This window comes from Astyanax mexicanus, chromosome 22 (genome assembly GCF_023375975.1).
Source record: "Astyanax mexicanus isolate ESR-SI-001 chromosome 22, AstMex3_surface, whole genome shotgun sequence".
NCBI lineage: Eukaryota > Metazoa > Chordata > Actinopteri > Characiformes > Acestrorhamphidae > Astyanax > Astyanax mexicanus.
Window position 1 is genome coordinate 18814592 of NC_064429.1, and position 16139 is coordinate 18830730.

The following is a 16139-nucleotide window of genomic DNA, read 5'->3' on the forward strand; positions in this document are numbered from 1 at the left end:
AAAAAGCCTTACAATGTGAAATCCTTTTAAACATTTATAGTCCGTCTCCTCTAATAAAACACAGGGCTGCACAATATATTATAACACAATACATACCTTCATAATACTGATTGCACTGATTGAAGTTCCATTATAGTAATGAATATGTCAAGAATATGTTTAGACAGAACTGCTAATAAAACGGCAAAACACCCAAATTATTACAGGATTTGGTGGTGGTGCACTGTTCAACTTATGGAAGGGTCACACAAAGAAAACCTTGATTTTCAACTTCAATTCATGTTTAGAGAAATAGTGAATAGTGAATAGAGAAAGTGCAGAAACCTATTGACTCAGAACCAAATTTGGTGTAGTTAAATATACAAGGTAGGGACAGCACAATGTAAATTATGTTGACAGGCCTGTTAAAAGCCTGGTTTCATAACACTAACTTCTTAATACTAAGTTTAACTTTTATAAATGAGCCTCTAATCTACTGTGGAATGCTATACTGTATGTTTTAAACACTCCAATGAAAAAACAATCAAGTATTGGTCATAAAAGTATACTTAAAAGTTATATTTATAAATAAATAGTTACATTTATAAATAAATGTTACACACAACTCACATTGCTTTAAGTACTGTATTTTTTGCACTATAAGGTCCACTTAAAATCCTTTAATTTTCCCAAAAATAGTCAGTTATAATCCGGTGCCCCTTCATGTGTAAATTTTTTTGATTAGTTCTCCAGCAGTATTAGCATTAGCCACTAACCGCACTAAGCACTACCTTTTTTGCCATTTAGAGGGCAGCCTGTAGCCTGCGCGTTTACCATGTTAAAAAACTATACGGAACAAACTGCTAGCTAATATTTTATTGGCTTACTGGAACTCTCAGGGTTGCTCAGTGTAGCGCTGTTGGGCGGCATTAGACTCTAACCGTGACTAGCACTAGCTGTTAGCTGATAATGCTGCTGCACCCAGCCTTAGTGGAATTCTGGAAATCTAGGTTTACTGTAAGTAAACAGAGGCACTTTATTTACCCAAATAAACAGTTTTTAGAAGAGAAAAACAACCTGTGCTCGTTTGACTTATAAAATATATATATGTTTTTTAAGAATTACAGTTTTGTTTACGTAACTTAACTCGATGTAGAAGTATAAATATAGTGCTGCATAATGCGCCTTATAATCCGGCGCGTCCAGAAATTAGATGCTTATTAAAAGTGCGTCTTATAATCTGGTGCACCTTATACTGCAAAAAATGCGGTACATCATATATTTTGCAAATATGTTTTGTCTATATCATACAGACTACATTATATATAGTTAATCAGTGCTTTACAAAGTTAAAGTAAGATTCTACTACACTACACAACTACTGTAGCTACACTTCCAGCTGCTGGGTATCCATAGATTTGGCAAACAGAAGCATTGGCAGAGCGCTAATCATCGCTTTTGGGCGAGGACTGACAGGATCTTGGCGTGTTTATTTAGAAGGAGGAAGCAGCAGAACAGCTGCACTGTGGTGACATGATAATTCAGCCTGATAACTGAGAAGTCGAGCCGGTGCATCCACTGATCGCCCTCTTGTAAAAATAACCGCGAGCAGATAGGTTTCTGTTCCCACATGCAGAGAAAGGGAAAAAACAACGCCCTACTTAAAAAAAAAAAAAAAAAAAAGGACAGTTTGTGAAATATCTCACTTCACAATAACGGGTGGAAGTGTTGTACAAAAGGTTTATGACGGGAAGCTCGATGACCTCAATGAACATGAAATTTCACCTCCAGTTCCACGGTTGTTTAGTTTGTACCACACACACACAAACAACATAGCTTCTCAAATGCATAATATGTAAATGTGGGCTCATGTTGGAAACAGCCTCAGGGCAGCCCTTAACTCTCTTCTTAACTACAAACTGCCTGGGACAGAAGAATCCAGAAGCACTGAATAGTACAGTACAGGTTACAGTAGGGCAAAGGGAACCGGCTTAGCAGTGGGAACAGCTTCAAAGGCTTTCAGAAAAAAATAAATAAATAAAGCTACTCATGGTCGTAATTATAAGTTTAAAACTCAAAGTATATGTAATCTCTTATCTTTTTGTACTGATCACATTAAAATGTGGTAACACAGCATTCCAAAAGCTTCTTTAAATAAGAGTCTTTAGAAACATCTAGAGATAATTAGAACACTGTCATGTAGGAGTTAACTCACGCAGAGCAACAAATTAAAGTTCCTAAGCTGCCTTGGGGCTTTCTCACAGTAATTGGGAATCCCGGGACATTCATACAGTAGCACGTAAAAGTTTGAGCACTATGTTATTAATTATTATTCAAATCATTATAGCTCAGCAACGAAAATATTTTATAATGCACTGAATTTTATCCCGGTCATGCAGCTGCCGGAGCCCTGAGAGAGCACATTTGGCCTTTTTTCAGAGCTGTATATAGTTTTTATTAAGTGCTGATTATGCATTATTATTATAATGAAACTTAACTTTTGTTACAGGTCCTTTTTTATTTTTGTTATTTTGAAACTGAAAAGATTGAAATAAAAAAAGGCTTGAAACATATCGGCACAACAAAACAAGCCTTTACTGTGAGATTTTTCACAGAGGACATTTCAGTCACAGCAACTACAAAGTAAACAAGTCTCAAACACATGTACAGGAGGTAATCTTACACAACAGACCTTTATTTCTACACAGACGCAGACATATAGGCAGGTAATAGCTCTCCCAAGGCCATTTATTTTTAACCATTAACTCCAAATGAATCCTTCTTTACCAGTCAGTGCTCATTTAGCCGTTCATCTTTGTGTGCTGCTACAGTCAAAACGGAATAGACATGAATGAGCCCCTTTCTTCCACAGATGCATTGATAAAGGGCTGTACTTGCTCGCACAAACAGGCCAAACGGGTTTAGCACTTGAGGAACTGGTTCCACCACTGCCCACCAGCGGCAACCTTGTGATGATTTTTTAGTCTCAAGCTTAAAGCATCTGATTTAATATGCATTTATTTTTATTTCATGCACTCAAATGACCTTGACTAGATAGCTGGTAACAGCTATAGATCGAGAATCAGTCTTTGACATTTTATTTTAAGGAGTAATCAGTAGGAAAGGAGAGTGAGTGTGTGAAATGTCTACAACAGTCCAATTTCAAAACATCAGAGAGAGTTCTGCTCATCCCTCTACAGATGCCAAGCTCACTCGGGTTGCCAAGTTAAGGGCGCTGAACCTACACCAATGAGCACAAGACGAGTTCAATAACTTCTACCATGGTAAGCAACGTCATAAACCACATGAAATTCATTTGGATTTCATACAAGTGTATACAAGTTGGATTTATTACTTTACAGATCCAAGGAATATACTGTTTCGTTTAACACATAATATAAATCTGAGACTGCTCCAGATCTCATTAATGACATGTCATGACAAATCTAGATCTTAACACACTTTAATCTACCACTATTCAGTGAATAGAAAAGCTGTCAATATGTCATGAGTGGAATGTCAGTATATATACATACAAACAAATGGAATTATAGGTGCTTATCATTATTAACAACCAAAATATAAAATCTAAAGAGCAAGCAGGAAAAACAAAAAGAACACAGTTCAGACTGAAACTCAAAATTCCCTTAAATCAACAACTTCCCTTAACTTTATTCTGTGTAAACTTCCTTTAAAGTCATGACCAAACTGTTTTGTACTTGTAGATTCCACATTTTTAACTCTGTCAGTTCCACAGATGCAAATCAGATGAAATCTTACACCACCTGATACTTTATTTCCTGCATTCAGGCATACTTTCGTTTGTAGTGCTGATCAAGGAAAACCAAGCACATACACATTTTAGACAACAATCCTGTTTCCATGTATGTGGCCATATGACGCATTCTTAAAACAACTTCACAAAGCAGAAGGGCAAAAAAAAAATAAAAAATCAACCCTGTTTACACCTGGTCACTTCATGTAAATAGATTCTGGATGGTATCCTGATAACTTGATCTTTTACACTTGGTACACAAATCTGTCTCTGGTTATTTAGATTGAAAACAGATTGATTTGTTGGACACACAAAAAAAAAGTTTGGTTGTACTAAGGCTGAGTGGAGTTTTGGTTGTTGGATGTGTTCTGGCAAAATAGAAACATTTACAATGTTGTAACATGCAGCAAATCTACAAATTCATCTCAGATTACATCCTTACAAGTACTTGAGCCCGAGCCTGACCTGATGCCCGACCCAAAATCGAGATTCCCCACCACTTTCCTTAGGCCGGGTTGGGGCGGTCTGAAGAAAATGATTTGTGGCGTAGGTAGTCTGTTTTTTATGCTTTTTTATTTTATATAAAGCTATGGTGTAATAATCTCAATATAGCAAAGTAACAAATCAAGCTGTGTTTTAAAAAAAAAAACAAAAAAACGTTTGAATGTTATAAAATCACACAGCTCTGGGGTGCAGGCTATGCAGAGTGTATGTATACATATCTATGTTATTATTCGTACAGTGATGGTGACTCCCGGAGCTGAAGCTAGCGTTATGGGATATAAACAGTGGATTTTAATAAGCTTCTTGTGCACTTTTTAAAATATTAATGCCGATTTAAATGCCAGGGCTTTTCAGATTCTACCAAGAAGGTGTGAAACTACTTTGAGGCTGGATACGGTGTGAAAAACGATTTATTGGGGCAAAATATGCGCCGATACGGCCGATATACAGAGTGCTGGGCAAAAAGCACAAAATTACTAGATCTCAGAAAGCTGTAGGAGACTGGAAGTACTTTTTCTCCTTTAATAACCATTTTTCATAAATAATAGCTCTATGCTTCTTCAGTGCTGCAATGTTAATTACATAATGCTGAACAGATTTCGTTCATTCATACAGCCCGAAAATGATTTTAAAAAGCTCCGTTTTAAGACTCTACTCGGGTTTAGTTTATGGGTGGGGTCGAGCTGGGTTTTTTTGGGTCCGATATAAGCTCTAGTTTTTATGTGGTTTGGCACTCAAAACGCATGTAGTGACTAGGTGTAAACAGGGTTGTAGGTTATCACACTGACAGTTAGAAATTAATTTATAATTCAAAAATAGCAGAGTGAAATCTGTAGTTTGTTCACAGCTGGCATTAACATAAGCGTTTGTTGATCAGATCACTCTTAGACACTTTTCATATTTGTTATTAACATGCGTCCCTGGGGGTTCGGATCATTAGTGGGTACAACGTGTCTAGAGGATGCATCGTAATCTGATCATTCAAAGCTCATTTTAGAGGTGGTCAGAGACACATATGACCACAATATTATTGCAGTGTGAGCGGTAGAGTGCCTATACACAAAAATGTGTATAGAGGTAATGATTACTGAGATAATATACTCTGCAGTGCTACCACGAATAAATGGATATCTGAATCTGCAGTACTTACAGCTCCAAGATGAGAATGACCTCATGCTTGTTTTCAAACACATCATGCAGAGTGATGACGTTGGGGTGTTTAATCTCCTTCAGGATGCTCACTTCCCTCTCTATGTCATCCTTCGAGACCCCACGGCGACTGGACTTGCTCCGCCGCTTCTTGATGAATTTGGCTGCGTACTCCAGGCCTGTGCTTTTCTTGCGGCATTTCCTCACCACAGCAAACTGACCACTGGAAAAAGAAAAAGAAAAACAATATTATAATGTGCAAGGACTGCTAAAGAAACAAGCAAAATGTTCTTTACACCTTTAGATCTCCATTACAAATATGGTTGGAACTATGGTTATTAGGGATGTCCCTGTCACGAGTGTGTTCGTCCAGTTAGCACAGAGGCTAATCCAGCTATCTATTGAGCCATACGCTACTTTCTTTATTTTCCTCTAAACACAGCATCACTGTGCTGAAGACTCTCAGCCTCCCTCTCTCTCTCCTACTTACTCACTCGCTTGCACTCTTTTAAGCTCTATCTGGATGGGATTACTTTCTCAGGGGGTCCTGGGGTAAATTTCTCTTTTATTTTATTCTCATCCGGAACTACCATGTACACGTTTTTCTCAGACGTCCTCTGAGAAAATTACAGGCTGAATTATCTACTGTTTTTCACAGAACTTCGTAGTTCTCCAGAAATTTTAGTCCTGTCCAGACTCACATGTCAGAGTTCCGTCTCCTCGCGTTTAATGAAAAACTTATTTGTCCACTGCCACGCACTGCAATTACACTTTAGGCATGCGTTTCCAAGGAGATCCACGTAAACACAACAGCGAGTGGACATGGAGGAGCTACTGAACATGATGTCATGTGACTGAGAAAGGCAAAAAACTCATGGTTCTCTTGTTTTTAATTGCAGTCCGGATGCAAGAGTTTTATCACTGAGTAGAAGTGTGAAATATTTTTCACAGACGTCCCCCTGAGAAACTAATCCCGTCTGGATAAGGCTTTACACACACATAAGAACATACACAATTTGTTTTATTTGAATAGTGTACAGCTTCACTATATTATAATATAGATATTATAATACAGTAAAAAAGAAATACTAGCATTTAAAAAAATAATCATGAACTTAATTATGATTAATACAGAATTGATGACATTTTTTGTTTGTTTATTTTTTAAGAAAAGAAGCATATTTAAATGAAAGTAATGTATGTGTCTATTTAGTATGTATTTATTTTGTGCAACAAATGCTATGTTTTGATACTGTTGTTTTATTAATAAATTAAAAGCTTATAAAAAAAGGCAAAGTATTGGATCAGGTTTTGGCAGCTACTCAAATTAAAATGACTTTGAGGCAAAACAATGTCATCAGGACATCTCTAATAGATATGAAACCAAAAGTGCTTCTCCTTTGGCATTATTTATAAAATTGTAGGTAAACAGCATTAAAGAAAATCACAATTAGAGTACCATCTCCCACATGAATCATTCAGGACTGAGGGGTTTGTAATTTTACCAGTTATACAGAAACTAAAAATACTTTTAGGACTGCAGAGAATCTCCTTTCTAAAAAGGGTTCTAAAACCCTCAGCGCTGTAACCGGCTTTGCACCTTTACACCATGTTCTCCAAACACCGTATTATTGCGTGTCCCTTTTCTAACATGTTCTTACCCCAGCTCGTCTGAGTCACGACACAGACTCTGAACGACATCCAAGACACAGCGGCATTGCCAGTACCTCAAGCTGAGGGAACATCATGTAAAACAGCCATGCTGCTAATCCCAGCCAGATCAAAAGAGCACAAATGGCTTAGATCTGAGCTGGAAGGTCAGGTCTCACTCTTTGACCCTGTAGCATTATTTAAAATCAGAAGATATTATAGAAAAACTTGCAGATCTGCCCAATGCTTCACTCTCATGTATCTTTCAGTGGGTTTTGATCATGTAGGCTGGTTTGCAGACTCCACTGAAAGATAAAAAGTCAGAGGAGTACTTAATGACCTGAGTTGTGGTGCCAAGACTCTACATTTCTTATTAGTCTGCAAAATCTAGTTAGTCAGCTCTATTTGTAAATTCGCCATCATGGGATCTTTCGTTTCAAAAAAAGAAAACACGTGCATACACAATGAGTCTGTGTTTTCAACACCACAGAAAAGGCTGTTTAAGAAAGTAACAACCATGCACTGATACAAGTTTTGCTACACTGATCTTTCGAGGTCTATCTATAGAATACACACTGTACATTTAGGCCCAATCCCATTTGTGCCTAGAGGTAGTCTTGCCGTAGCTGTCAGGGCTTAAACTAGAGACAAATAAATGTAGCGAAAATGCATCTCAAAATAATGAGTTAAAGATTATAGCAACTATGCGTGAAGTGCTTCTTGGTAATAAGAAGCTGCAGTTCCACGATCAACTGCTAGATGGCACTACAGAGGTGGTGCACAAGTAAAGACACCAATTAACAGCCAGGATGAACTAGCTTTTCAGTCAGGAATTTGACCACATTTTTTTGCACTATTTCTGACTCAAATTCACATGTCTGTAGAACGTGTAGGACTAATGTGTCTCAAGGACAAAAGAGAATAAAGACTTTTAGCGTAACTAACCGAATACCCCTCTTAAGAGTACACCATTCAGCCCATACAGTGGGTATCTCTTAGCACAGCAACACATCAGAATTATGAAACACTACCATCTATGCCAAACAGCAAACGGTGAAAAACAGATTTAACTACAATTGAAAGTACAAGAGCAACAGTTGAAAAGCTGAATTAATTAATTTCTAAACAATGAAGTTTTTAGCACTAAATAAACAGGCCGTTTCTGTTGTGTTTACACTTTTATAGCTGGTGATTGGGATTCCATAGTGTTATGAATGTGGTTGACTCACTCACACTACAAAGTTTGCCTGTTGCATCTAGCCCTGTCCTCAATCAGCATTCAAAATGAATACCAAAAACACAGACCGGTCCATCTCTACATATGTATAATACCTTCATTTATATCAATTAATTATTATCTATATAATGGATGTCACATGACTGCAGCCTGTAATGTCCATCTTGAAATCTCAACACTGCAGAAATGTGCACAACCACTGCAGATTCTGCTACATCTTACTAAAGGTCTTTTGCAGTAAAACAAGACTAATTGATTTGCCTCCGAAATCTCTCAGAAAAGTTTTCTGTTCCTCCAGAGTTCAACTTCCCCTTCACCATTCCTATTAACCACCGCTTTTCTCCATTTCTTTATGAACTGATAAGACGGATATCTCAATGCATTTTGCTGTTTTATAATAGATACACTGTTCACTGAATAAAGTGCCAAATGAAGCAATAATGCATTTCCCCCACGCAAACACATTCAGTACATCTGCATTAAACAGCGACACAAAGGTCACTGAATTAGGCCCTTTTTGCGGAAGTAACAATCGCCACTGGAAAAGAAACATTTTTAAACAATGTGAGGAAGGAAGACAGTCCTTGCTGCAGAGCTTTCTCATGTTAATGACCTCTGTTCGTTCAGGCTTCACCTATTGTCACCCAGGCACCAAGCAGGCCCAGAGCAGATAGAGACGCCACATTTGCATTTTATCTTGGCCTTGGGAGCTTCTGGCAAAGCAGACAAGCCTTTAAATCCACTGTTTATGCTTTATGGGGGAAGTGCAAAAAGATATGGTACACTAGGGAAAGGCTTGCAGCTGTACGATAAATAGTATTTTTATCACTATTGGGATATGAGTTTTCATGATAAACTCATTGTAAAAGTTGTGATAACATTGTGAATAAGAGTAAAAAAAAAAAACTCAAATTGCATTACCGGTGTGCAGCAACAAAGGGGTCATGTGACATAACAAGGCTGGATGTAGAGCGATGTACTTCAAGTACAGTGAGGTAGAGGTCTACAGTGAACGACCACATACCAAACTACTTCTTAGCCTGCTAAAAATTAGCGCCGTCAAGCCAAGTATTGATAAATGATTTTTTTATTTAATTACACAATTTAACAATGGATATTTAAGAATTCATTTAAAATGGATATTAATAGTGGTGTTATTAATAGTGGCCACGCACAAAAAGAAGTTGTCCAATAAAAGCTTCCAGATTTTGTTGAGATCTTGTGTACCCAGAATGATGGAGCAGTGGGCAATTTCCAACTTTTTGGTCGCAAACATACCAGCCATCACCACGTGACTTAAGAGTACAAATTTGAGTAATAGGGTGAGAGTTTAACTGTTCTTTAAAAGCTCTTGATAGTCAACTGAATGCACTGGTCCAAAAGCCTTGCAAAACAGGGCAAAAAGAAAAACAGGTGAGTCAGAGAATCCTCCTTTATGTTACATTTCTTACAAAGTGGGGATATTGAACTAAAAATCTTATGCAGTTTTAGATTAAAGCCTTTTTTTGCTTTATTCTAATATCTTGGGGTAGTTCTGATGCTTTTTAAATTAAAAACTTTTAAATGTACTGAGTAAAATTTTTAACAGTGACCTCTAGGAAAGGAAACATGCCAAACTGAGCAGCAGCAGCAGCTGTGTGTGTGTGTGTGTATGTGTGTGTGTCTGTGGAGAGAGAGAGAGAGAGAGAGAGAGAGAGAGAGAGAAAGAGAGAGAGACAGGGGTATTAAGTCTAAGTTATGAGAATTAATCCCTAATTTTTACCATAAATAAAAGTTCTAAAATCAAGCTACCTTCTGAATATGTCACCAGGCTCTGTAAACTTGGTGACATAATTCATTTGTATTAAACAATAAACGTTGCCAGCATTAGTTTTAAACTTCTTAAATTTAGATCTTTATTTATTGCATTTCACATCACTATCGGGGATCATGCACCCCTAGAACGACTGAAGCCTGGATTCACCTTCCTTAATACAAAACCTTTGATCCGAGGAGATTGTTGTGCACAGCCATAACCATGACCTACATGTCTGCCAGTGACAAATGGTTCACTTGTGATTGAGCTCTTTTTGAGATTACGTCACTGTTGAATTATGCGTCCGAGTCCGAGCTGCGTCGGGTTTACAGAGTTATTGCTTAACAATTGCGTGGAGGCAAACAAAGAATGCGTCCCTGGTGACGCTCCCAGCATGGCTTTTGGCAGCAGGGCAGGGATGAATGCTTTTGTCAGTGACACCACTAAATGTGAGGATCATGGGTTGTCAGCTGTGCTCGTTTCCATGGCATTGCTGGAACTGTCAGGGTGGGGGGGGGTACTTCCTCAATCCTCTCCACCCTGCTCGTCGCTGCTGACCCCTGTGGAGCGCAGCAGTGCTGTGTGAATTGGGAACAGCACTGTTAACATCCTGACAACTACCTGGACAAAAGAGACGTCGTCCACTTCCCCTGTTAGGGAAGCTATAACTTCTCAAGTGCAGCAAGCGTTCTATCCCAATGATGGATGGGGCAAACGTTCATATCAAGATGTCAATGTAGCACGGCTCTTGGGCACCTATCTGAAGCACCATGGTGATCAAGAGGCTTTAATTACAGCGATCTTCAATGGCTTACCCAGTGGAAGTGCTCTTCAGTCTGGGCACTGGGGTAGTTTTGGACAAGCTGCAAGTACATTATTAGCCAGTTGAGATGGCGTTGGCACTGATCCAGTGGGAATGTGTTTCCTAATGTTACCCTGCATTCACATTATCAGGCGACAGAGGAACAAGCTACAGTGGCACTGTATCCCATTTTCTCTTTAATGTGGAAGGTCAATTACCTCATCCACTTATTAAGACTTGTCCCATCACTAGTAATTCTCCCAACAACAGAAGGGGGCAAGGCTAGAACATGCCTCCTCTGATATGTGAAGCCAGCCACCATCTCCCTTTAAGACCATTAGGAATGATGTGGAGAGAGTGAGCTATCTACACACACAGAGAGCATGCCCTATTCTGCTCTCTCAGACTCCGGCTGCTGATGGTGAGAAGAATGAGCCGTGATTCGAAAGGCAATCCTCAGATCACAGTGGTAGCTCCTTAGTCCATTGGACCACCCAGAGTCCCCAGAATAGGCCTGTTGTGGTAATTACATTATTGACTTTTCGTTCAATAAATGAACATAATGTCGATAAGTTCTGCCACCCTTGATACTGCCCGCTGTGTTTTTTAAGTGTATTTAAGCAGAGACGTTACTTTTGGCCACTCATGCAGGTCTGTTCTCTTGCTCTCTGACACACACAGGCTACGGTTTTACTGCTGCTGTAGTTTTTTTTTTGTTTTTGTTTTTTTTTACACAGTTTAATCAAATGAAACAGATATGTGTAACGTCCGTTCGAATGCAAGACAAACCAAAATCTCGTTCGTCTTTACACGTAAAGAACAGGACTCAACACCTTACATTTTATCCACACTGAGAAAACAGCCCTGTCCTGATTCACTCCAGCAAAAAAACAGCTCTATCAGCACAACAGAACACAGCTCTGATCTTTATTTGGTAAAAAATGATCTGAACCGTGATGCAAGAAATGTGCATATTCACACACACGTACACACACAAAACATTTATTGCAACAACTTCTGGCGCAATACATTGTCTACTGAAAACAGTTGACATGGTGACAGGTCTATCACAGTCATTTTCTATGGAAGTTTAAACTAAATAAACTTTGGTCCAAGGTCCCCAGCCTGTGAAATTTTGGTTCCTACCAACATTTTGTTCACCTGTTTGTGTGAACGCTGGTTAGACCTCTTTCCTGTTCGCCTGAAATTCTTTAAAAGTATTTTACAACTGTGCCAGTCTCTAGATCGAAACCTTGGATCTCAGCATGTTTAGCGTCTAGCACTAAATTCCTGTGCAGTATGTGGCCATCAGCCAGCGGGTGCAGACTTGACTTACAATAGCCTACAAACTGAGACCAGTGCAGGCTTAGTTAGATTTCTTTACAGACCATTATATCATATCATTGTTTCATGCCATTCAAGAAGCTTGTGTTTAATAAGCTAGCAGTTCAGCCAGTCTACGAGAGGCAGAGCACAGCACTTGAACAACTCTCATTAAAAGATTTAAGATTTGTTCTGTTACCATAGGCCTACTACAGCAACCCTGACAAACAAGGAATACTTCCTCCTTTTGGTCATCTAGCCTGAAGTCAGCATACTTTGGGGATCTGCAAGCTATACCCAGGAGAAGTCTGAAGTCACTAGTGAAGCCTTAAAGCTCAATAAATCATATGCCAACCTTGTGCAACATGCATGGCATTAGGTTGCAATCCAAAGGAACTCCGTCCGGTAGGGTTGCATAATTCTTTGTAGACTCAATCCTTTGGAGACTGTAAAAGCAACGCGGTGAAATCAAAGCACTGGCCAGGTTCACAAAACATAGTTCCAGAAGTACAACTGAGCAAAGACTTGAAGCTAGAAGGTCAGGTGCATTTATATAGACACACACTCATGCAGAAGAAGCACAACATTATGACTACAATACCTACTTTGTGGTGGTCCTGACCATTAAACGAGGACAATAAAGTATGCAGAGAACAGAAGGACTACAGTATTTAACTATAGAACTAATTAACTAATAATGAACAAATCTGGTTTATTCTGAAAATCAGTGACAACAGGAGAGTCAACCAGATTTCTGAATACCAGTGCTTTCTAACACTTCTTACACAGGGTTCCACAGTATGCGGCAAATGCTTGTATTTGCTCCTTGATGCGAGCAAAATTTGGATTTAGAAGTGCAAGTTTAACCTCATTAACCCACTTTTCCAATAAATTGTGAAAGACATTATCTTTTTAATATGACCCATTTCTGACTTTGGGCTGAACACTTCTAAATTTATGCACATACACAAAAGTACATGATTTCATGTTTCAAATAAAATTTTTTATTAAAATTTTATTCTTTTGTGAGGTCTGATTGTTACTTCTACCCTTTTTTTTGATCCATACATTTCTGAAGGTATCGAATATGCCTCTAGATCTCGCAAAACTGATGCCGCTCACTTGTTGTTAAATTACTCTTATCTCCCAGCACTGTTAAAATAAAGATGAAAACAGGGGAACCAGCGTTCTTTGCTTTCCGCAGAATCATGTTATGAAACATCTACTAAAGTGCTGCCTAATGATGCAACTCGCAAGGCATGTACAAGCGTTGAGCAATACTGAAAGGAAAGGCAGAGGCTGGAAGATAATAGCAGCAGCCGCTCACAGATGCTAACAGGCAGCCCTGGCTGGCGGTGGTTCAAATTAAAGCGCTTCTCAGTGGGGCATGCACAGCCCAGTTGTCTGAACTTAAGGACCTAAAGTGATAGAATTATGGCTGAAAACATCCTCCTGCTTGACTAAAAAGAGAGGGCTTTTCACCCTCCAACACAAAGCGCTAGCTGACGCATATTCCTCAGACATAGAGGAGAAGAAAATCCCTCTCGCTAATGATACCCGTGGGATCCTCGGCAGAAACACATGCGCCGACTCAGAGTTCCTCCTGAAAAAACTCGGCCAGGCAAAATATCCAACCGCTCCTGATGATTTAATTAGGGCCTGAAAACAAAAGATTCCGCTTTTAGGCTACTCTTAGGAAGAAAGCCAGAGCAGCAAGCAGAGATTTTAACAGCCAGACATGCCATCGCAGGAATTGAGTTGTCCTTTGTTACCTTTTAGGGACGGGGCTTCCAACTTTTGCCCACTTTGTCTGAGAGAGAAACTTGAGCTGGACTGTGAGGGAGAGCTGGAAGGAGGGATGTGAATGGCCTCTGTTCCCTTTCGCCATGTTGTTTTTTTTGTGTACTTATTGGAGGCCTACGCTAGCAGCTCCTTAGTCTTTGGAACCCAAGACACAGATTTGCATTACACAACACGAGTGGTTGGGGGTGGTTTATTAGGGTCCCTTGTTGAGGAGTTGATGAGTGTGTTTGTATGTTTAGATCCCAAGGAATTTATGGCTTTACTGGGACCATCTACAGCTAGGTTTATTAGCAAAGGTTGGGCAACTAATGTAAAATCACTAGCTGGGTTTTATTACTAAAGATTGGGTAACTAATCCATTACTGACATGAGATAATCTAGCAGGTTACAATAATTGCATACAGCATATAGTCATTGGCAAAACACATGCAGGCATCCTTACTAGTGTTGCTTATGTATGAAAATGGACCAGAAAATAGACGTTAATTGATAGTGTGCTTTATAATCCAGTGCACCTAGTCCTAAACATACGGTACAAATACACAAATGTCACAAGCTATATATAAAATGTGATACCAAATGGATGTTGTCAATTGTATGTCTAGATTTTGGGTTACTTTGGGTTACTGTACAGTTACAGCTAATTCATGTGTTCATCTCTGCCTCTGTAGAATGCTCAGACTCCCATAACATTTAGTAAGAATTTAAGACTAACACGCTGGACAGATAAGAATAGAGGTGTGACCACTGAGAAAGGAAAGGTGTATTATGTGAAAGTGTGCTGTGAGAAAGAAAGAGGAATAGAGCACAAATGAGCCCAGATTAAAGACATATCTGAAGTTCAGTTGGTTTTCTTTTTTAAGGCCAATCTCCAGTAGGGAATCAGCAAAATATTTGCCAATCAATAATATTCATCTGGAAGTGGAAAAAAGCTATTTTAGTCTTTGGCTGAATAAGTGCAAAGATAGAATAATTTATAGCATCACTAATATCAGTTTACTCTGTTCACTAAATCTTTACATTCAGCCAGTTTTGCAGCTGAAATATACAAGCTGTACAGGGCCAGGATAGTAACATTAGCTGAGCTAACATTGCTAGCCTTAGCATTTTTTGTTAACCTATAGACTGGCTGCCTTTCTCTGTGTAAAATTGACTTTCTACATGTGACTTGAGTAGCACTACTAAGGGAGCATTTTTGACTAAAATGGACTGCTGTGGTAGGCAGCTAGCAAGCTAAATGTGTAAGTAAAATAGCACTGCTGAAATAAATTCATGATTAGAATAGCACTGATGAGACAAATGTATTTGTGCTTTGTTGGTATATCTGTTGGAATGTTTAAGTATTCAATAAATATGTTTAAATATTTTTCTTTAAAAGCAAGACAAAACATTCTTTTGTGTAATTCAAACAAGGATTAAAAAAGTGCCATGTTTAATTAAAACACTTTTGAGGGTTTTGTACTGGGGCAAATGTTTAATTCTGTTCAGTTTCGGCCCAAATGTTTATTCCAGCGCATTCTTAATTTCTAGTAAAACTCCTAGCTTTCCTCTTTCCCTCAGTCTCGGCGACCCTGAGCGATTGCTGAAATTGCCGCCAGATTGGCCTCTCTCCAAAAGACAAGGATGAACTGGGTGCTCTGAATACAGATCTCCAGCGACTCACAATGTGTGGACCGGCCTTGACCGAGCTTGCCCTTCGTACAGGATTCGAATGCCATTCTTCCAAATCCCCAGCAGCAGCCCATCGCTGTGCTATGGTAATATCAGCTGTATTAGAACTGACAAGAGGCCAGCCAAGATAAGCAGTAATGAACAGGAGCTTGGTCAAATGCCACAGTGTGATGTGAAAGTGCAGAATCTTTTCTTCTCTCCTCTGGAGTCACGGTATTCCCTTTCATATGCTCTCTTCCAATTTTCCCCTCATCTCCCCAGAGCATTAGGATTCAGAGCACTGCTGCTGCTGCAGCTCACCTGGATTTCAGACTCACGCTGCATTTCTTCTTGCAGCAGGTCTGCCCAGAGAGCATCCTCACAGGTTATACGCATTTCTTTTCTTGTCACTTGGCCGAACGCCCACTGCCTAGTGCTACAGAAAGAAATGCTTAGGCACAATACTTCTGCT

The 16139-nt window shown here is 39.1% G+C and overlaps 1 protein-coding gene across 1 annotated transcript in view; it reads right to left on the reverse strand.

Annotated features, from left to right (window-relative positions):
• dapk1 (death-associated protein kinase 1) overlaps positions 1–16139 on the reverse strand; it is a 101645-nt gene that overhangs the window by 53000 nt on the left and 32506 nt on the right. Inside the window, exon 3 of the mRNA XM_007257684.4 lies at positions 5409–5630. Coding sequence (XP_007257746.2) covers positions 5409–5630 — 222 coding nt within the window. The remainder of the gene's footprint in view (positions 1–5408; positions 5631–16139) is intronic.